At 53.4% G+C, this 22,282-nt stretch overlaps 2 protein-coding genes across 6 annotated transcripts; one reads left to right on the top strand and one right to left on the bottom strand.

The window, feature by feature from the left end:
• The first annotated feature begins 28 nt into the window (after positions 1–28).
• Positions 29–12,164, top strand: ANGPTL6 (angiopoietin like 6). 2 transcript variants are annotated; one of them, XM_058425689.1, is made up of 7 exons: positions 29–146; positions 3,509–3,597; positions 8,025–8,616; positions 9,658–9,838; positions 10,647–10,834; positions 10,908–11,178; positions 11,743–12,164. In XM_058425689.1, exons 3-7 carry the CDS (start codon positions 8,035–8,037, stop codon positions 11,931–11,933), a joined length of 1,413 nt encoding a protein of 470 aa, XP_058281672.1. In that variant the 5' UTR covers positions 29–146; positions 3,509–3,597; positions 8,025–8,034; the 3' UTR covers positions 11,934–12,164. The 2 variants fall into 2 exon arrangements, with proteins under 2 accessions (XP_058281672.1, XP_032025501.1); XM_032169610.2 differs by lacking the exon at positions 29–146 and adding an exon at positions 482–1,201.
• SHFL (shiftless antiviral inhibitor of ribosomal frameshifting) lies at positions 11,273–18,391 on the bottom strand. 4 transcript variants are annotated; one of them, XM_032169612.2, is made up of 9 exons: positions 18,060–18,391; positions 17,461–17,584; positions 17,213–17,262; positions 14,812–14,850; positions 14,459–14,608; positions 13,149–13,252; positions 12,872–13,026; positions 12,168–12,432; positions 11,273–12,070 (listed from the first exon to the last, which is right to left on the bottom strand). In XM_032169612.2, the coding sequence occupies exons 1-8, from the start codon at positions 18,078–18,080 to the stop codon at positions 12,200–12,202; spliced, it is 876 nt and encodes a 291-aa protein (XP_032025503.1). In that variant the 5' UTR covers positions 18,081–18,391; the 3' UTR covers positions 11,273–12,070; positions 12,168–12,199. The 4 variants fall into 4 exon arrangements, with proteins under 4 accessions (XP_032025503.1, XP_032025502.1, XP_058281673.1 ...); XM_032169611.2 differs by having other exon boundaries at positions 11,273–12,432; XM_058425690.1 differs by having other exon boundaries at positions 11,273–12,432; positions 12,872–12,918.
• Between the last annotated feature and the right edge of the window lie 3,891 nt (positions 18,392–22,282).

The raw sequence follows: 22,282 nt of genomic DNA, 5'->3' as shown, positions 1-22,282 counted from the left end.
GCCAGTTTCTAGGGAGATCGGGGCGGGGCTACGCGGCTCCGGGCTGCAGAGAAACTAATTCTCCGGTTCGAATCCTGCTTTGGCCCATTTCCTCCAGCTGGGCTAAAACCACTTTCTGCATTCCGAGGCTCCTAAAATATCCCAAAGTAAGGCTGATAATGTCCCCCGGGCCCACGAATTAGGAGCGATCATGTATGCACAATGTCGGGCGCTCTGGCGCCAAGTACTTGGGGAGAAGCCACCGGAGGGAATGACTGTGGCAATCATTCATTTTCGTCCCGCAACTCCTCTGGGCCAGTTGTCCTCCCTGGGTACCCCTGTCTGCAGACGGGCTGAGGGATGGAAACTCCACATCACCTTCTGGAAACTCAGGGCAAGGCGGGCGTTTCGTGAATAACTCGCCCCCTCCTTCTTTCCGCTCAAAGCCTCAGTCTTGGCCTCAGGCCTCTGGCTTCTTCCCCAAAACCTTGCAGTGGGGGGAAGGGACACCCCCTCGCTGGGCTGAACATTACTCTCCCCTCCCCCATCGGCCTCCTCTCCCTCCTTGCTCTCTCTGGCACCCCAATTCTTCCTCCTCTCCCCCAGATGTGTCTCCCCTCCCCCTCGTCTTCCCCCTGTCTCTTTCTCCCTCATGTAACTTTGTCTCTGTCATCAGTTGCCTCTTTCATCATTTATAACTAAAGATGGAAACTAAAGAAGTTTCCTTTCTCTATGTCTGGCCCCATCCCTCTTTCTTTCTTCTCATCTGCCTCCCTGTGTCTCTCCCCATCTTCCCATCTCTCTCTGTCTCTCCCCATCTCCCCGTCTCTCCCTATCTCTGCCATCTCCCTATGTCTCTCCCACCTCCCTATGCCTCTCCCATCTCCATCTGTCTGACTCTGTGTATTCTTCAGCCCCTCTCTGTGACTTACGAAGTTCCCTCCCTCTCTACTGCCAATGGGGAAGCCAGAAGGGGCTGAGGGTGGGGGGCCGAGGGGCCCAGTGTGGGGGCCCCAACCCAGGCCCAGAGCCCAGCCTGGCAGCCTCTCTCAGATCTGGGACGACCATTTCCTCTTTCAACCCTGGAGTCCACTCGAGTTACTCGGGAGCTCAGGACGGTGCAGACCAGGGGAAGGAGGCGGCTCTCCCAGCCTGTGGCTGGTCGTCGGTGGGGCCTTCAGACAGGTCTCGGACCCTGGGCCTGGGCTCTGCGGGGCTCTACGTGAGTTTCTTTGTACCCCTGGGAAATGACTGCATGGTTACTTCCCCCAGTTCCGTCCTCGTGTGATTTGACTTGTGTGAAAATGTGACCGAGTGTGTGGGAGACAGATGGGGACCTCTGTGGTGTGGTGGATAGGTTTCCGGGTGTCACCTGTGTGTACCTGTTTTGTATCTGTGCACTACTGTGTGATCACAAGAACCAGGATGTGGACAAGCCTGACACACAGATAAAGACCCACTCAGCCCACCCCATTTCCCTTTAAGTTGTAATGTGTGTGTGACCATATTTGGAACATACAGTTGTTGCCTGAAACTGTGTTATGTTTCCAGCTGTGTCTTTTTTTAAATTTTTTTAATCAACGAGATATCTTTTATTTATGAAAGCATAGTTCCAATGCAGAAGTCAAGCTTTACGGTTATATATTAGGATAGGTTCAGATCCAATATGAGAATGTTTAGCACTAACTTTAACATGTTAAACCTCTGATTCCTGAATGTTTTTCTCACTTAATATATTCTCTCCAATGACAAGCTGGTGTGCTTGGCTTCTTATGCTGAAAAATATATGCCTGAATTCTATAACAAGGTATTAACAAAATCATGAATAGTTAATTAAATAAGTGCCAGCACTACATAGAACTTACTGGCCACCAACTCAGAACCATAAAACTACACACACACACACACACAGACACACACACACACACAAAAAAAGAAAGATAGCTATCACTGTACATATGAATACTGTCCAGGATCAATTATCAAATCCAAGGTCTCTGGTGTTCTGTCTTACACTGTTGAATATATGAATGCTTCTCTATTATACTGACTTGTATTATTTTCAACAAATAATTACGTGGACTCAAAATCTTACATTTTTATTTCTTTTCTTTTTTTTCTTTTCTTTTTTTTTTTGAGACAGAGTCTTACTCTGTCGCCCAGGCTGGAGTGCAGTGGCTCACTGCAACCTCCACCCCGCCGCGTTCAAGCGATTCTCCTGCCTCAGCCTCCTGAGTAGCTGGGATTACAGGCGTGGGCCACCACGCCTGGCGAATCTTTGTATTTTTAGTAAAGACAGGGTTTCACCATCTTGGCCAGGCTGGTCTTGAATTGCTGACCTCGTGATCTGCCTGCCTCGGCCTCCCAAAGTGCTGGGATTACAGGCGTGAGCCACTGCGCCCAGCCTTACATTTTTATTTCTAATTATAAAATCCAGATTAATCCAGAAAACATAAATCACATGTAACTGAGGTAGGGTTTTCACTTTAAGAATATACTGCTTCTACCACAATTTAAAATTTTACAGCTGTGTCTTTTATATTTATTTTTATTTTTATTCATTAATTCTTCAATTTATTATTTATTTATTTATTTATTTCTGAGATGGAGTTTCAGTCTTGTTGCCCAGGCTGGAGTGCATGCAGTTGCTCGATCTCGGCTCACTGCAACCTCCGCCTCCTGGCTTCAAGCGATTCTCCTGCCTCAGCCTCCCGAGTAGTTGGGATTACTGGAGCATGCCACCATGCCCAGCTAATTTTTGTATTTTTAGTAGAGACGGGGTTTTAGCATGTTGGCCAGGATGGTTTCGAACTCCTGACCTCAGGTAATCCACCCGCCTCGGCCTCCCAAAGTGCTGGCTTTCAGGCATGAGCCACTGCACCCAGACTTTTGCTGGGTGTTCATGTGTGCATGCGTGTGTGTGTCTTTGTGTCCGCTCTGTTATGTGCCCATATGTGTGTGACTGCTGTGGTGCACATGTGTGAGTTTCCGAGTCAAGCTACCTCGGCTGGCTCCTGTCCTAGTCTCTTTTTGGCTGTGTGACCGCAGGCAAGTCACTTACCCTCTCTGAGCCTCAGTTTTCCCTGCCGTAAAATGAGGGTACATACAGAATCCAGCTCAGGTTGTGAGGATCAAATACATAAAAGGTGTGGAGAGTTTAGAGCCAAGCCCTACACACGCTGAGTCCCCAGAGATGTTCCTCATTCTATGTGTGGTGTGTGCGTGTCTGGGGCTGGGATCACGCCTGGCTGTCCTGGGGCCTGCAGCCTCCCACACTCTGGGCTCTGCACTGGAGTGTGTGAGGGAAGGGGAGGGATGTCTAGGACACTGACCTGTGTTATCAGGCTCTGGTGGCCTGGGCAGGGGTGTCTGGCAATTCTGTCTCATTTCTCACTCGGGAAATGCTAAATATTTATAGTTTGGGCTCCTGGGCCCAGCATCCCAGCTCCACTCCCAGGCTCTGGGGGCTGGGGAGTGGTTACCAAGGCTCCTCTCCCCTTCTGTCCCACTGCCCTCTCCCCTTCTCTAGCTCAGAGGCCCCACTGGACCCTCGGCTCTTCCTTGGACTTCTTGTGTGTTTGGTGAGCTTCGCTGGATTCAGGGTCTTGGGCATCAGAGGTGAGAGGGTGGGAAGGTAGGTGGAGGTTGATTCTCACTGTGGGGAAACTCCGACCATAGCTTGGCTTGGGGGCCCCCAGGCCATCCTGCCACCCCAGGCTGAGAGTGCGAAAGGCAGTGGGTGTTATACATATGTCCCAGTTCTGGGGGGTTGGTCAATCTCTGTTGTGGGGGGTGGGTCGTGTCAGTGATCAGGAGACAAAGAGAGGACCCCACCCCCGGACCCTTGTGAGCTCCGCTTGGTGTCTGAGTCCGGAAGTAAATGTGGCCATCTCCAGCCCAGAACCCTCCATGGCTCCTACCTGACTCAGAGTAAAACCCAAGTCCTCCTCCGGGCCCACAGGACCCTTCACACTTTGCCCTGTCACGTCTTACCTCCTTCTGCTTCCCTCCTCTCTGTTCTGGCCTCATAGACATTTCTGCCATTTCCTTTTTTTTTTTTTTTTTTTTTTTTTTGAGCCTTGCTCTGTCGCCCAGGCTGGAGTGCAATGGTGCCATCTTGGCTCACTGCAACATCCACCTCTTGAGTTCAAGCGACTCTCCCACCTCAGCCTCCTGAGTAGTAGCTGGGATTACAGGCATGCATTACCATGCCCAGCTAATTTTTGTATTTTTAGTAGAGACGGGGTTTCACCATGTTGGCCAGGCTGGTCTTGAACTCCCAACCTCAGGTAATCCTCCCGCCTCAGCCTCCCAAAGTGCTGAGATTACAGGAATGAGCCACCGCGCCTGGCCCCTTTCTGCCATTTCTTGGGTGCAATCTCAGGGCCTTTGCACCTGCCTGTTCTCTCTGCCTGGAATGCTCTTCCTCTTCTCTCTCTTCCTTCAGGTCTTTGCGAAAGTGTCACTTATCCTTTATTTTATTTTTATTTTTATATTTAGTAGAAATGGGCTTTCACCATGTTGGCCAGGCTGGTCTCAAACTCCTAGGCTCAAGCAATCCTCCTGCCTTGGCCTCCCAAAGTGCTGAAATTACAGGCATGAGGCACTGTTCATAGTCAAGTGTCACTTCTTCTGTGAGGCCTTTCCTGAGTCTTCTATTTTATTTTTTTGAGACAGAGTCTCTCGCTCTGTTGCCCAGGCTGGAGTGCAGTGGCGCAATCATGGCTCACTGCAACCTCTGCCTTCTGGGTTCAAGTGATTCTTGTGCCTCAGCCTCCTGAGTAGCTGAGACTACAGGCGCGTGCCACTACACCTGGCTAATTTTTGTATTTTCAGTAGAGACAGGGTTTCGGCACGTTAACCAAGCTGGTCTCAAACTCCTGGCCTCAAGTGATCCTCCCGCCTCGGCCTCCCAAAGTGCTGGGATTACAGGCACCTCGGCCTCCCAAAGTGCTGGGATTACAGGCGTGAGCCAGCACACCCAGTCCTGATTCCTCTATTAAATGTCCCCCACCCCCAGGACTGTCACCCCCTTTCCTTTTCCATTTTTCTGCTAAGCATGATTACCCTCTGACCTACCTAGCGGCTGTTTGACTTATTTCGCTGTTCTCCCAACTTGAATGTCAGCTCTGCAAGGGCAGGAATTTTGTCTGTTTGGGTTAAGGCTGTGTCCTCATTGCCTAAAACAGCATCCCTGGCACACAACAGACACTCAAGGCATCTGTGGTTGAATGCATGAATGAGGCAATGTGTGCTTGTACAGGCATCAGGAAGTGTAGGTTTAGGGCCGGTGTGGTCGCTCACATCTGTAATTTCAGCACTTTGGGAGTCCAAGGTGGGAGGATCACTTGAGCCCAGGAGTTTGAGACTAGCCTGGGCAACACAGTGAGACCCCCTCCCTACAAAAAAGTAGCTGGACATGGTGGTGCGCACCTGTAGTTCCAACCACTCAGGAGGCTGAGGCAGGAGGACCACTTGAGTTCAGGAGTTGGAGGCTACAGTGAGCTATGATTGCTCCACTGCACTCTAGCCTGGGCAACAGAGCACGACTCTATCTCTTTTTTTTTCTTCTTTTTTTAGATGGAGTCTCACCGGGTTGCCTAGGCTAGAAGGCAGTGGTGCAGTCTCAGCTCACTGCAACCTCTGCCAGGTTCAAGCCATTCTTCTGCCTCAGCCTCCCAAGTAGCTGGGATTACAGGCATGCGCCACCACGCCCAGCTAATTTTTTGTATTTTTAGTAGAGATGGGATTTTACCTGTTGACCAGGCACCCTGTCTCTACTAAAAATACAAAAATTAGCTGGGTGTGGTGGCACATGCCTGTAATCCCAGCTACTTGGGAGGCTGAGGCACAAGAATCGCTTGAACCCGGGAGGTGGAGGTTGCAGTGAGCTGAGATTGCAGAGCGAGACTCTGTCTAAAAAAAAAAAAAAAAAAAAAAAAAAAAGAGGGAGTGGGGGAGAGAGAGAGAGAGAGAGAGCTTGTATATGGAGGTACAACCCTAAATCTGCTGTTCAAGGAGCACTGCTGAGACTTGAATAAGGATAGGAAGGGAATGATGTTAAATTGTGAACAATGTTCCAGGCTGCAAAAACAGCAGGTACAAAGGACCTGAGGCTGGAACTTGCTTCGTGTGAGGAAGGGCATGGGAGGAGTGAGGGCAGGAGGGGATATGGCAGATAGTGCAAGTTTTTTTTTTTTTTTTTGAGACGGAGTCTCGCTCTGTTGCCCAGGCTAGAGTGCAGTGGCACTATCTCGGCTCACTGCAAGCTCCACCTCCCGGGTTCACGCCATTCTCCTGCCTCAGCCTCCCGAATAGCTGGGACTACAGGCACCCACCACCACGCCCGGCTAATTTTTTTGTATTTTCAGTAGAGACGGGGTTTCACCGTGTTAGCCAGGATTGTCTCGATCTCCTGACCTCTTGATCCGCCCGCCTCTGCCTCCCAAAGTGCTGGGATTACAGGTGTGAGCCACCGAGATAGCGCAACTTTTTTTTTTTTTTTTTTTGAGACGGAGTCTCACTCTGTCGCCCAGGCTGGAGATAGCGCAACTTTTTATGGACCATGGGTGGAGTTGGGCTTTTCCTCTAAAGGAGGTGGGAGCCAAGAAGGATTCAGGGCAGAGGAGGGAGGGAGGGAGGTGAACTGACTCAGATGTTCACAGGCGCCCTCTGGCTGCTGTCGGGGAGACTAGACCTGGGGTTGAGGATGGAAATCCAGAGAGCAGGGAGGCAGCTGCTGTCATCCAGATGGTGTCTTGAGCTGGGAATTCAGGGAGGGTCTGGGGGCAGTGGGGAGTAGCGGGGACGTGGAGGAATTCAGGATCTAAACAGAAGAGCAGACAGGTCTGGCTGATGGATTAGATCTGCTGAGATGGGTTGGATCTGCTGGGATTTTGGTCCGAGGACGTGGAAGATGGGGTTTCCAATATCCGACTGATGGGAAGGCAGTTAGTGAGAGGTTTCCCCCAACCCACCTCACCTCCTTGCACCCTGCTCCCTTTGCCTTTTTTTTGTTTGTTTTTGTTTTTTGTTTGTTTGAGACAGTGTTTTGCTTTTGTTGCCCAGGCTGGAGTGCAGTGGTGCGATCTCGGCTCACTGCAACCTCCACCTCCCAGGTTCAAGCGATTCTCCTGCCTCAGCCTCCCAAGTAGCTGAGATTTCAGGCCTGTACCATCACACCTGGCTAATTTTGTACTTTCAGTAGAGACGGGGTTTCACTATGTTGGTCATGCTTGTCTCGAATTCCTGACCTCAGGTGATCCATCCACCTTGGCCTCCCAAACTGCTGGGATTACAGACATGAGCCGCAGCACCTCGCCTCCCTTTGCTTTTGCTTTAACCTCTCCCAGGTTGCTTTAATACATCAGGCAGGGTCCAGTCTCAGAGCTTTTGCACTTAGGTCTCCTCCTCCACCAGGCCTTCCCTTTAGGCAACCCCCTCCTCTCAAGCTGCCCCAAAGTGCTGGAATTACCGGCCTGAACTGCCCCATCAGCCTTGTTTTTGTTCTTATTTATTTATTTTTGAGATGGGGTATCACTTTGTTGCCCGGGCTGGAGTGCAGGGGAGCGATCTTGGCTCACTAAAGCCTTGAACTCCTGGGCTCAAGTGATGCTCCTGCCTCAGCCTCCCGAACAGCTGGGATCAGAGGTGTGCACCACCACGTCTGGCTAATTTTTAATTTTTTTGTAGAGACAGGGGTCTCCCCATGTTGCCCAGGCTGGTCTCGAACTCCTGGTCTCAAGCGATCCTCTCGCCTCGGCCTCCCAAAGTGCTGAGCTTGCAGGCGTGAGCTACCGCGCCCGGCCTCCCTGTCGAATGAATGAATGCATGAGATGCGTCATCCGGCCTGGCGCCAGGAGCTCGGTGTTGAAGCCAGAGTGGGATCACCCTGGGGCACTCCAGCCGCGGGAGGAATGAGATGGGGACTAGAATTATGGGCCCGGGACACCGCGGGTGTAGACGCGCGCATCCCCGCGTGGAAGCAGAGGGGTCTGCCTGGGCTCCAGCACCCCGTCTTCCTCCCATTTCTCCTCTGCCTGCAGGTCCGCCGCGATGGGGAAGCCCTGGCTGCGTGCGCTAGAGCTGCTGCTCTTGCTGGGCGCGTGGTGGGCGCGGGCGGGCGCTCCGCGCTGCACCTACACCTTCGTGCTGCCCCCGCAGAAGTTCACCGGCGCCGTGTGCTGGAGCGGCCCCGCGTCCACGCGGGCGGTGCCCGAGGCCGCCAACGCCAGCGAGCTGTCAGCGCTGCGCATGCGCGTCGGCCGCCACGAGGAGTTGTTACGCGAGCTGCAGAGGCTGGCGGCGGCCGACGGCGCCGTGGCCGGCGAGGTGCGCGCGCTGCGCAAGGAGAGCCGCGGCCTGAGCGCGCGCCTGGGCCAGTTGCGCGCTCAGCTGCAGCACGAGGCGGGGCCCGGGGCGGGCCTGGGGTCGGATCTGGGGGCGGAGCCTGCCGCGGCGCTGGCGCTGCTCGGGGAGCGCGTGCTTAACGCGTCCGCCGAGGCTCAGCGCGCCGCCGCCCGCTTCCACCAGCTGGACGTCAAGTTCCGCGAGCTGGCGCAGCTCGTCACCCAGCAGAGCAGTCTCATCGCCCGCCTGGAGCGCCTGTGCCCGGGAGGCGCGGGCGGGCAGCAGCAGGTAACCTCGCAGCCTCCCCGCAGAGCAGCATCGTCTGTGAAATGGGGCTTTTGCAACCCCACGATCTCTTATCCACAGTTCTGAAATCCGCAAAACCCTGAAAACCGGATTCCTACTCGCCCTTTCTGATAACTTATTTGTGTCAAAAAGTGACTGGTGGCTATTTATAGTCTTTGCTTAACCACTTAATGTGAATAGTCATAGGATCCTATAATTAAGCATATCATTATCACGTAAAGACCAAAACCCCTTTAGAAGTGTTATGTATATTCTATAACACATGCATATACATAACTCTCCCTGTGTCACTGTGTCTAAATCCAGCCTTGTTATTCTGAATTCTGGAACGTGTCCGGGTCTGGGTTTGGGATAAGAGAATGTTGCCCTGTGACAGTCCCTACGTTACAGGGTTGGTGAGAGGAGTCAGTAAGTTAGATACTGTTGGATGTGTTCTTATTATCCCTACTTTACAGAGGAGGCTGGGGCACAGATCAGTTAAGCCATGAGCACCAAGAGCCGGTATTTAAGCCCAGCTCCGTCTGCACTTTATTTTTTTAATTTTATTTTTGAGATGGAGTCTCGCTCTGCCGCCTAGGCTGGAGTGCAGCGGTGCGATCTTGGCTCACTGCAACCTCCACCTCCCAGGTTCAAACGATCCTCCTACCTCAACCTTCCGAGTAGCTGGCATTACAGGCGTGAGCCACCATACTCAGTTAACTTTTTTTGTATTTTTAGTAGAGACAGAGGTTTCACCATGTTGGTCAGGCCGGTCTCGAACTCCTGACCTCAGGTGATCCGCCCGCCTCGGCCTCCCAAAGTGCTGGGATTACAGGCGTGGGCCATCGCGCCCAGCCTGTCTGCACTTTAAAGCCAAGTTGTTTAGCTTGTGGGGAGGATCATTCCTAGGGCTGGGATACCCCCACTGCCAGATGTCCAGGTCATTTGGGAGCTGGGAGATTTATCCACCATTTCTGCCCCTGAGACCAGGCCTCCTGGCCTGAGGGTTAGTGCAATTACACCTGACTTTCTCTTTCACCCCAGGTCCTGCCGCCACCCCCACTGGTCCCTGTGGTTCCGGTCCGTCTTGTAGGTAGCACCAATGACACCAGTAGGATGCTGGACCCAGCCCCAGAGCCACAGAGAGACCAGACCCAGAGACAGCAGGAGCCCCTGGCTTCTCCCATGCCTGCAGGTCACCCTGCTGTCCCCACCAAGCCTGTGGGTGAGTCAATATTAGGGCTGAGGAATTGTGGGTAGAGGAAAATTGAGGAGTCAGGATTTTAGTGGCAGATTTCTCTCATTGTGAGAGGACCGGAAGAAATGATACTCTTATTCTGATTAAAAATAAGACCAAACTTCTAAGGTGTGAAAATAGGAGAAACAAGAAATAGAAGAGGAGGGACTCTTATTTTAGTGAGGCGATGGTAGATTTAGGACTGCTACTTTGGTAATGGTGAGGAGACCATAAAAAATTAGGGTTTAAGAACCCCAGAGTTAGCCGGGCACGATGGCTCACGCCTGTAATCCCAGCACTTTTTGGGAGGCCGAGGCGGGCAGATCACGAGGTCAGGAGATCAAGACCATCCTGGCTAACACGGTGAAACCCCATCTCTACTAAAAATACAAAAAATTAGCTGGGCATGGTGGCGGGTGCCTGTAGTCCCAGCTGCTTGGGAGGCTGAGGCAGGAGAATGGCGTGAACCCAGGAGGCAGAGGTTGCAGTGAGCCCTGATCGTGCCACTGCACTCCAGCCTGGGCAACAGAGTGAGATTCCGTCTCAAAAAAAAAAAAGAACCCCAGACTTGACATTTCCTCTGGTTAGAGACAAGGGACCCAGATTCTTAGGTAAGGAAATGGCTATTGGAGCTCGGATTCTGGTGAGGAAATGGGAGAGGCAGGACTCTTTGGTAGAAAAGTAGGAGAGGCAGGACTCTTATTCTGGTGAGGGGACCTGTGAGAATCTCAACTCTTGCTCCAGTAAGGGATTGGTCAGCCCAGGCTGTGCCTCCCCCATATCCCTGTGCCCACAGGCCCATGGCAGGATTGTGCAGAGGCCCACCAGGCAGGCCATGAACAGAGTGGAGTGTATGAACTGCGACTGGGCCGTCATGTGGTGTCAGTATGGTGTGAGCAGCAGCTGGAGGGTGGAGGCTGGACTGTGATCCAGCGGAGGCAAGATGGTTCAGTCAACTTCTTCACTACCTGGCAGCACTATAAGGTGGGCACAGGTGGGCAGAGGCAGGGAAGGGGAGGGAGCCTGTTCTGGCTTCCTGACTTTCCTGCCCTGCCAGGCGGGCTTTGGGCGGCCAGATGGAGAATACTGGCTGGGCCTTGAACCCGTGTATCAGCTGACCAGCCGTGGGGACCATGAGCTGCTGGTCCTCCTGGAGGACTGGGGGGGCCGTGGAGCACGTGCCCACTATGATGGCTTCTCCCTGGAACCCGAGAGTGACCACTACCGCCTGCGGCTTGGCCAGTACCATGGTGATGCTGGAGACTCTCTTTCCTGGCACAATGACAAGCCCTTCAGCACCGTGGATAGGGACCGAGACTCCTATTCTGGTAAGGAGAACTCTTATTCTGGTGGGAGGATAGGGGAGGCGGGACTCCTTGTGAGGGAATGAAAGGAGGTAGGGTAGGTAAGACGCCCCTCTGGTAAGTATCAGGATAAGCAAGCTTTTATTCTGTCAAGAGAACAAAGGTCAGGACTTTTATCCTGGTGGGAAGATGGGGAGTCCAGATTCCTTCTCTGATGAGGCAAAAAAAGAATCAAGACTCCAAGTGAAGGACAGAGGGTGAGAGCTAGTACTCTTATTCTAGAAAGGAAGTAGATAATTTTCTTTTCTTTGATAAAGGAACGAACGGTAGACTCCTAGTTTGCAGAAAAGTTGGGAAAGGTGTGACTTGTACTTTGGTAAGGAGATAGGGAAGGAATTAAGGCTATTACTCTGAAGAAAGTTGGGGGGCCAGGGCTCCTATTTTTTTGCTGAGGAGATGGAAGATCAGGGCTTGTATTCAATAAGAATGGGAGGGGCCAGGGGATGCCTGGCAAAAGCCTTGCACTGTGAGGTGCGGGTAGAGGCTTTTATTCTGGTGAGAGGACATGGACTCTCTCTCTCCCCTCAGGTAACTGTGCCCTGTACCAGCGGGGAGGCTGGTGGTACCATGCCTGTGCCCACTCCAACCTCAACGGTGTGTGGCACCACGGCGGCCACTACCGAAGCCGCTACCAGGATGGTGTCTACTGGGCTGAGTTTCGTGGTGGGGCATACTCTCTCAGGAAGGCCGCCATGCTCATTCGGCCCCTGAAGCTGTGACTCTCTGTTCCTCTGTCCCCTAGGCCCCAGGGGACATTGGTCAGCAGGAGCCCAAGTTGTTCTGGCCACACCTTCTTTGTGGCTCAGTGCCAATGTGTCCCACAGAACTTCCCACTGTGGATCTGTGACCCTGGGCACTGAAAATGGGACCCAAGAATCCCCCGTTAATATCTTGGCCCCAGATGGCTCCCCAAGGTCACTCATATCTTATAATAACACAAAGTAGCCACAGACCGTGTCTGGTTTGTATCTGCACCCGGCAGGGGTCACTCCCTGGGCCCGCCCTCCTCGTCCTCCACCTCCTCCTCTTCTTCCTCCTCCTCCTTCAGGTCCTCCAGGATGAGGTTGTCCAGGTCTTCCAGGAGGCCGCCCTGGCTCAAGCAGGTGGCCACAGTGGAGCCACTGCTAATGTGAGGGTTGCTGGGGTGGAGCACTTTGGGCAGGTGGTTCTGCTTCCGGCTCTTGGGGTGAGCACAGGATGTCCCAGGCACGTGGGGCTCTAGGGAGGGAGAGGTGCTGCAGACATGGGGCTGGAGGTCCCATGAGAGTCTGGGGAGGAGGGGACTTAGGCCACGCGGGGCTCTAGGGAGGAGCTGAGACCACAAGATACGGGGACCAGCGCAACTGGACATTCAGGGATGTCGAAGATACAGGAGACCCGGGGACATAGGGGTCACCTGAGATTACAGGGGACAAAACAGGGGCCCCAAACCCAGAGACCATGGGGGCAGAGGCCATGGGGACCCTCAGGCATGGGCCACTGGGGTGAAACCTCAGAGCCTCGTGGGCAAGACCATGGAGACTGGGGGGTCATGGAAGCCATGTAGAAGCAGTGGCTGCTGCTGTGGGAGACGAAGTGGACTGAGTGGAGATTTGGGAACTTAAAGGCACAGAAGGGGACAAAGACTGTCCAGGCTGCTGGGGGAGAAGAGCCTCACCTCGCCGGTTGTAGCAGTCGGCAGCTGAGCAGGAGTGAGTGTGGGTGCTGCGGCGATCCGGGTCCCGGTCCCAGCGCGGGGGGAGGATCCGTGTTGGATACACGGGGAAGCCGCACCCGTAGCAGGGGGACGGGGACCCCATCTGTGCCCAGCCCCTGGGGGCGGGCAGGGCTGTGAGGGTCCGAGGGCGAGGCTGGGCCAGGGTGGGGCCAGGGCAGGGAGGGGCAGGGCTGGGGTAGGGCAGGGCTGAGGGGGAGCTGGGGGTCAGCGCCCTCACCGGAAGTTGTGCCGACACTTCGGGCAGTGGAACTCAGCCAGGCCCCACATCTTGTCAGCTGGCACTGGCTCGTAGCGCTTCCGGCATTTCCGGCACCGGGACACCTGGTGGTGGTGGGGAGGGAGGTACAGAGAGGGGACCAAGGATTGTCAGAGGTGTCTGAGGTTGGGGTCAGGGCTAGCAGTGTGCTGCAGTGGCTGGCCTCAGCTTGAGCAACCCAACTCAATCAGTGACTTCACGTGGGTAGCCTGATATTGACCATGGTGGGAATATTTACACCACAGAAATTGGCAAACACTACACATCTTGGCTTCCTGCCTCTTTTGCAAGAACTAGTTAAGCATTGACCAGAAGTGAACTACTGGTCAGGAGGTTCAGAGGCCAGATTTGGGGCTGTGTTTTTGAGGTCAGATTTGGTTTCTTTTCTTTCTTTTTTTTTTTAGAGACAGAGTCTCGCTCTGTCACCCAGGCTGGAATGCAGGGTTGTGATCATGGCCCACTGCAGCCTCGACCTCATCCCCACCTGCTCAAACTATCCTCCCACCTCAGCCTCCTGAGTAGTTGGGACCACAGGGACACATCACCACTCCCAGCTAATTAAAAAAAATTTTTTTTGCCAGGTGCAGTGGCTCATGCCTGTAATCCCAGCACTTTGGGAGGCTGAGGCGGTAGATTGCTTGAGCCCAGGAGTTTGAAACCAGCTTGGGCAACATGGCAAAACCCCATCTCCACACATACACAATAAAAATACAAAAATTAGCCAAGTGTGGTGGCACAGGCCTGTAGTCCCAGCTACTTGGGAGGTTGAGGTGGGAGGATCACCTGAGCCCAGGAGGTGGAGGCTGCAGTGAGCTATGATCCCGCCACTGTACTCCAATCTGGGTGACAGGGCGAGACCCCATGTCTTCAAAACAAATTTTTTTTTGGAGACAGGGTCTCGCCCTGTCACCCAAGCTGGTCTCAAACTCCTAAGTTCAAGCGATCCTCCCTACTTAGCCTCCCAAAACACTGAGATTGCAGCCATGAGCCACTGCGCCTGGTCAGGCTTGATTTCTGTAGTAGCTGTTCAATTGTGGGTCAAGGGTCAGGCTCTGGGGTAAGGAGGTATTGGGCTTCTCACATTTAAGGTCAGAAGTCCAGTCCTGGGTCAGGGGTTGGGATCAGAGATCAAGGCTGAGCTCTAAGTTTGGACGTCAGGGATTGGACTCTCAGTGATTGAAATCCTTAGGTCAGAGGTACAGTCACTGAGGATGGGAGTCAGGAGTGGAGTTCGGGACAGTCAAAGTCAAGGTTAAGTTTTGGGTCATCACCTCCTTCCGCTGGGGCACACGGCGCCACCAGACATGGTCGCAGGAGGAGCAGGCAAACTGCCGGTCCACAGCAGGGATAAGGTCGTCCTGGGCACGTTGAAACATGCGTAGGTTGGCTTCTGTCAGTGGCAGGAGGGAGGTGGCCACTGCCTGTGGAATGGGGCAGGTGGGGATGAGGTCGGGGGGGTGTCACTCCTTCTGCACCAACATGAGCATCAGCCCTCCTTTCCCTACAGACGAGTCCTCTTCCTGCCCCAGTGAATATCTCCCCTCCTGCCCTAATGGACATCCTTCTGTGCCTGCAGATGTCCCCCTCCCCACTTCCCCATCCCAAGCCCTAGCCACCAACTCACCTGAATGTCCCGGTCCTGTTTCATATCTTCTGGTGGATCCTGGGTGGAGATAGCAGGGGCAGAAACTGGGGATGGGGCTCAGGCCTCTTTCCACCCGTTTGCTGGGGGAGGCCCCCGGCCGCAAGGAGAGTAGGGTGCCCCTAACTCGCCAGGAGCTCACAGAGCACCACTCACTTATTGAGAGCCAGGTGTGTGGCTTCGGTTGTCCTCATAGCAGCCCTGAGAGTTGGGCACACCTGTTACCTTATTGCTCAGATGGGGAAACTGAGGCTTAGGGGAGGGCTTGCCTGAGTGAGGCCAGCCTGACCCCGTACTGACTTCCTGCCTGCAAATGCCACATGCTTGTTGGTGTTGTGACATATCGCCCCTTTGAGGCCATGTTGTGCTCGGCTAAGTGGTGGGGATCTGGATTGTGAGAGATGTGGGTTCGAATCCCAGCTGTATCACTTCCAGCTGTGGGGACTTGGGCAAGCCACTCCCTGCCCCCTGGGTTCCCACTGACAGGCATGTTAGAGCCCAGGCTCTGACTCCAGGTGGCCAGGGTTCAAATTGCAGCTGCCACCTGCTTGCTGGCAAGTGACTTCAGCTTCAGTTTCTTTGTGAAATGGGGATAAATAATAGGACCTGTCTCCTGGGGTCAATGTGGCGATGAAATAAATCAATTCCTGGAGTCTTGCCATGTGGGAAGTACTCAATGAATGCTACCCTCTGCTAATATTATTATTGTTATTATTATTATTATTATTATATTTTTGAGACGGAGTTTCGCTCTTGTCGCCCAGGCTGGAGTGCAATGGCACAGTCTCGGCTGACTGCAACCTCTGCCTCCCAGGTTCAAGTGATTCTTCTGCCTTAGCCTCCCAAGTAGCTGGGATTACAAGCATGCACCACCACGCCCAGCTAATTTTTTGTATTTTTAGTAGAGAAAGGGTTTCACTGTGTTGGCCAGGCTAATCTCGAACTCCTGACCTCAAGTGATCTGCCCGCCTCAACCTCCCAAAGTGCTGGAATTACAGGCGTGAGCCACCACACGTGGCCCCTCTGCTATCATTTTTATCATACTTTTATATGTATAAATGTAGACTATGATACATGTTTTATTATACTCTGGTTTTGTTTGTTTGTTTGTTTTTGTTTCTTTGAGACAGAGAATCGCTCTGTTGCCCAGGCTGGAGTGCAGTGGCGCAATCTCGGCTCTCTGCAAGCTCCGCCTCCCGGGTTCACGCCATTCTCCTGCCTCAGCCTCCTGAGTAGCTGGGACTACAGGGGCCCCCCACCACACCCAGCTAATTTTTTTTTCTTGTATTTTTAGTATAGACGGGGTTTCACCATGTTAGCCAGGATGGTCTCAATCTCCTGACCTCATGATCCACCTGCCTTGGACTCCCAAAGTGCTGGGATTACAGGTGTGAGCCACTGCACCTGGCATTTTTTTTTTTTTTTTTTTTTTTTTGAGACAGAGTTTCGCTCTTGTTGCCCAGGCTAGAGTGCAATGGCGTGATCTCAGCTCACTGCAACCTCTGCCTCCCGGGTTCAAGCGATTCTCCTGCCTCAGCCTCCCGAGTAGCTGGGATTACGGGCATGCGCCACCATGCCCAGCTAATTTTGTATTTTTTAGTAGAGACGGGTTTCTCCATGTTGGTCAGGCTGGTCTCAAACTCCAGACCTCAGGTGATCCGCCCGCCTTGGCCTCCCAAAGTGTTGGGATTGCAAGTATGAGCCACCGCGCCTGGCCTATTATACTCTTTAACAGCTCTACACTGAGCCTTTCAGGCAGGCTAAATCCACAGTGTTCCCATCACCAAAGCTGTCAAAGAAGCAAAGTAGCCATGATGCACCTGTGCTTCAAAGCCATTCATTCATTCATTCATTCATTCATTCAACACAAGAGTTCCGTTCCCCTGCCTCTCTCTCCTCCCCAATCCTCTGCTCATCCCAGCCTTTCTAGAGACTGCCACTAACAACCCTTCCCCACCTCCCAGCCTTTGCTTATGCCATTCCCTCCCCCACCCCAAGACCCCTGCCTTTCTTTCCCTTTCCCCTCCCAGGGCTTACTCCTCCCCATCCTTTAAGACTTGGTACCTCCTCCTCCAGTAAGTCTTCTCTGACCTCTGCGCCCCCCCTACGATGGCAATAATCCTGGCTCCTTTCATTGCCTAGTTTCATGGCTCTCTCCCCCATTGAATACAATCAGCACATAATGAGCGCCTACTGTTTGCAGGCTCCCTGGCCGGACAAATGATGGAGAGGTGAAAAAGTGAGATTGGGTGATGAATTATGGACAGACAATGCCTGGTCCCTCCTGTTTCAGAGGAGGGTCAGTCACCATGAACGGGTCGGGTCCCCCCTCTTGCTTTCCCTCCCGTGACCCGGTCCTTCGCGAGGGGAGGGGACAGGTTACCTGGGCATCCAGATCGTTACTTAGTTCTTGACCATCTTTTTGCTTTACCCCTGCGGGGAAGAGTGCGTATAAGGGAAGGGCCCTTGAAGGGTCTGTGGGAGTTCCAGGCCACCCAGAGCCCCGACGCAGAGCCTCCCCGAGGCTGAGACCTCCGGGGGAGGTGATCTCAACGCCTCTCCCTAGACCACGCCCCCTCGGCGCTCCCACGCGCGGTCCCCGCACCAGGCCTGGGACCCCCGCAGCCTCACCGTACACGATGGAGCGCCCCACTCCCGTGTGGTCGCTGCCAAATTTCCTCATCAGAGCCCCCGCCTTCTTGGAGGATACCTTCCCATGAAACTTCTCCCGGAGGCGCCGGACGCTCTTCTCCAGCTGGGATGGGGACAGGGGGGTTCCGGTGGGGGAAGGGGAAAGGCGATCATCCCTCCCCCACCTCTAGGCAGGGTTCTCCCGGCCCGAACTTGACCCTTGGTTTTGGCCTCCGCTGCCCCCCCTCCTTTCATCCCTCTACGGCATTTCCTGGAAAAAGCCAAAGTCCCCACAGTGCTTTGGGGGAGGGCGCAGACTGGGGCGAGCGTCCCAGCCTAAGGTGGGGGGGCGGCCAGGTTATCTCTGGCCTCTGACCTTTGACCCTGCAGCCCCCGCTTTTCCTCAGGGAGGCCTCATTTCGCTCTGGGGAAACGTGGGAGTCACTTTCCTTTTCAAGGGGGGCGAGCGTCAGGCAGGGGTAAGGATCTGGGGTTCTAGGATGGGGGTCCCCAGGAACTGCGAAGCCCCCTCCGCACCTCCTGGCCGCTCCTCGGGGTCTGTCGCGGCTGCCCCCGGCCCAGCTGTAGCCATCTCTTACCTCCACACCTTCCTGAGACATGGTGGCGGCGGCGCAGTTCCCCGCGAGGGTCCGCACTGCGCGGCTCAGCCGCCCCCCTACCTGGGCGCGCCCGTCGGTCCAGCAGCCGCGCAGGGCAGGGGGCGGTGCCTCGGGGCCGGCTCCGCCCTTCCTCCCCGGCCCCTGTTTCGCTTTCGATTCAGGGGGGACCGGGCGCGCTGGCTCCGCCCTGGCTCCGCCTCTGCTCTTGCTCCCCAAACCCAGGCGGGCGCCCCGGGTCTGCACCCTGCGGCGGAGCGCGCAGACCTCGGACGGGGGAGGCGGCGCGGCCTCTGCAGTCGGTCACATGTCCCCACGCTGCGCGGGGTCCGCGTCTTCACGTCCCTCGTGGGGGCGGGGCCGCATCGGAAGGCCGCGGCGAGGCCCCGCGCCCCCCCACCCAGCGCGCGCTCCCCCAGTTCATCACCCTCCTCTCTGTCCTCCCTCCTTCCCCGGGAATCTGGCGCTCATGAGGACTTGGGCCCTTTTCCTACCCTGAGTCTCTGCCCTAGCTACGGTCACCTCTCTGAACCTCAGTTTACCCCTCTGTGAAATGGGGAGGATCCCGGTGTCTACATCATGGAGTGGAGTATGTGCCAAGATTCCCGAGTGGATCGCCTAATAGCGCCTGGCTTGCAGTAGGCGGTCAACTAGTCACTGGGCCACCTGCTGTGTGCCCTTGATAGAGGCAGGCAGTGCATGTGTGGTTGGGGGGAGCGGTGCTTGAGAAAAGTACAGATTCTTGGTCTCTAGTAGCCCGGTAGAATCCAGCTGTCTGAGGGATCCAGGGCATCTGCAATGGTTAAGAACCCCGTGGGCCGGACAATTCTAACCCAGTACAGGGCGCATCGGGGAGCCCTTAGGTGGTGGGGCTCTGGCACAGCCTGGGGACACAGAGATGGCAACTTCATTGGAGGAGGGGATGCTTTGTACAGAGTCACTGAAATTGGAGGTCTTAGCTAGGGGAGGAATAGAGTGGGGAGATGAGGCAGCCGTGCAGAAACCCCAAAGCAAGACTAAGTCTGGGGTTTTTGGGCAAGGGCTTCTCAAGCCCAGCACTCTTGACACTTTGGGCTGCCTAGTTCTTTGTGTGGGGGACTGTCCTGTGTATTGGGGGACATTTAACACCATCCCTGGCCTCTACCCACCAGATGCCAGTGGTTCCCTACTCTCCCCGTTGTGACTACCAAAAACGTCTCCAGAGACTGCTGGATACTCTCTGAGGGGCAAAATAGCATGTGTTCAACGACTCCAAATTTTTTTCTCCATTGCACACCCCTATAGGTAAAACTGTTAAAATTACACCCCTAGATGGATATTTATTCATTTATTTATCTTTTGAGACAAGGTCTTGCTCTGTTGCACAGGCTGGAGTGTCGTGGTTTGATCATGGCTCATTGCAGCCTTGAACTCCTGGGCTCAAACGATCCTCCTGCCTCAGCCTCCTAAGTAGCTGGGACTACTGGCATATGCCACTATGCCTGGTTAATTTTCAATTTTTTTTTTGTAGAGATGGGGTCTTGCTATGTTGTCCAGGCTGGTCTCAAACTCCTGGCCTCAAAGATGGATATTATTTATAAATTATATACAAATGCAATTATATCAATATATTCTGTTAACTGTTATATAACAGTATCTTTATTACAGAAATTTATGTTCTTTTTTTTTTTTTTTGAGATGGAGTCTCCCACTGTTGCCTGGCTGGAGTGCAATGGCATGATCTCGGCTCACTGCAACCTCCGCCTCCCAGGTTCAAGTGATTCTCCTGCCTCAGCCTCCCGAGTAACTGGGATTACAGGTGCCCACCACCATGCCTGGCTAATTTTTTGTATTTTTAGTACAGACGGTGTTTCACTATGTTGGCCAGGCTGGTCTGGAACCCCTGACCTTGTGATCCTCCCACCTTGGCCTCCCAAAGTGCTGGGATTACAGGCATGAGCCACTGCACCCAGTCAAAAGATGTGTTCTTTAGGAAACAAAAAACTGTAATCTCAGCTACTTGGGAGGCTGAGGCAGCAGAATCGCTTGAACCAGGGAGACGGAGGTTGCAGTGAGCCAAAATCGTGCCATCGCACTCCAGCCTGGGCAACAAGAGCGAAACTCCGTCTCCAAAACAAAACAAACAAACAAAAAGAACACACACACAGAAAACTGCTAATTCAAAAATATACATGAGGGCTGGGCTTGGTGGCTCATGCCTGTAATCCCAACACTTTCGGAGTCTGAGGCGGGCAGATCACTTGAGGCCAGGAGTTTGAGACTAGCCCGGCCAACATGGGGAAACCCCATCCCTACCAAAAATGCAAAAATTAGCTGGGCGTGGTGGTGCATGCCTGTAATTCCAGCTTCCTGGGAGGCTGAGGTAGCAGAATTGCTTGAATACAGGAGGACGAGGTCGCAGTGAGCCGAGCTTATGCCACTGCACTCCAGCATGGGTGACAGGGCAAGACTCTTAAAAAAATATCGATAGATAAATGAAGCTGGGCGTGATGGTTCACACCTGTAATGCTAGCACTTTGGGTGGTCAAGGTGGGAGAATCACTTGAGGTCAGGAGTTCAAAACCAGCCTGGGCACATAGCAAGAGCTTGTCTTTAAAAAAAGAAAAAAGAAAAGGAAAAAGTTATTTTAAAAAACTAAAAAACAAACAATAAAACCCCCAAATCTAGATATTCTAATGTTTTCGAGTTGAACCCCAAAGCTTTGTTTATAGGGTGTGTGTACTCCACTCTGGAGACTACTGTATTTGCAAACTACAAGCAGTTCATCGTGGCTGAATGGTGGAATTCTAGGCAGGGATGGGGGCTGGAAACTGCACAGAAGACCTGGGATTTTATCCTGAGGGAAGTGGTGAGGTTTGGAGGGGATCGCCTGTCATAGTTGCCAGTTACTAATCTATTTGCCCAGTGCAGAGGGAGGTCATAGCTGTGTCCCATTCACTGGCCGAGATGGGCACTGAGTGGGCAGGAAACAGGTAAGAGTCTGAGCTAGCCCTGACATAAATCAGATCTGCTAGGTTTTTTGTTTTTTGATTTTTTTTTTTAGCACAGAATATGCAGAGCAAAGGTCTGTTAGGTTATAATCACCGTGGCAACCATATAGAGTGTGTACTTTGTTCCCAATGCTGTTCCAGGCACTGTGGACATGACAGCAAACAAAACAAAGATCCCTGCCCTCGTAGAGCTAGCATTTTTTTTTTATTTGTTTTAAGAGACAGGGTCTCACTCTGTCACCCAGGCTGGAGTGCAGTGGCACAATCATAGCTCCACTGCAGCCTCAACCTCCTGAGCTCAAGCAGTCCTCCCACCTTGGCCTTCTGAGTAGCTGGGACTGCAGGTGTGTGCCACCACACCCGGCTAATTTGTTTGTTATTTTGTTGTTGTTTTGTTTGGGTTTTGTTTTTGTTTTGAGACAGAGTCTTGTTCTGTCACCCAGGTTGCAGTGCAGTGGCATGATCTCAGCTCACTGCAACCTCTGCCTCCCGGGTTCAGGCAATTCTCCTGCCTCAGCCTCCCAAGTAGTTGGGATTACATGTATGTGCCACCACGCCCGGCTAACTTTTATACTTTTTTGTAGAGCTAGAGGAGGGGTCTCACTATGTTGCCCAGGCTGGTCTTGAACCCCTGGGCTCAAGTGATCCTGCTGCCTTGGCCTCCCAAAGTGCTGAGATTTCAGGTGTGAGTCACTGCACCTGGTCCATCCTTACGATTTCATGTAGTCTTTGTAGCTTAGGACTTGAGAAATGGCTTTGCTGCTGGGCTGTTCTGGCTCAGGGCCTCTCAGAAGGTTGCAATTAAGGAGTTGGCCAGGGCTTCAGTCATCTGAAGGTTTGACGGGGGCTGGCGAATCAGCTTCCAAGGTGGCTCACTCCTAGGGCATGCAGATGGGTGCTATGATTGGCAGGATGCCTCGATTCCTCCCAGTATACTTGAGTGGCATGAGTGTACTCCCAGCATGGGAGCTGGCCTCCCAAGCACACCTTCCAAGAGCTGAGAGCCAGGTGGAAGTTGTATCTTTTTATGATCTAGCCTGAAAGTCACACATCACTTCTGCCACATTGTGTACATTAAAAGCTCATTGGCTGGGCACAGCGGCTCATGCCCGTAATCTCGGCACTTGGGAAGCCAAGGCAGGAGGATCACTTGAGGCCAGGATTTTGAGGCCATCCTGGGCAACATAGTGAGAACCCATCAGCCAGGCGCGGTGG

This window comes from Hylobates moloch, unplaced genomic scaffold, assembly GCF_009828535.3.
Source record: "Hylobates moloch isolate HMO894 unplaced genomic scaffold, HMol_V3 SCAFFOLD_12, whole genome shotgun sequence".
Taxonomy (NCBI): domain Eukaryota; kingdom Metazoa; phylum Chordata; class Mammalia; order Primates; family Hylobatidae; genus Hylobates; species Hylobates moloch.
Note: the sequence above shows the minus strand (reverse complement) of the source record. Positions and strands in the feature narration are given on the sequence as shown.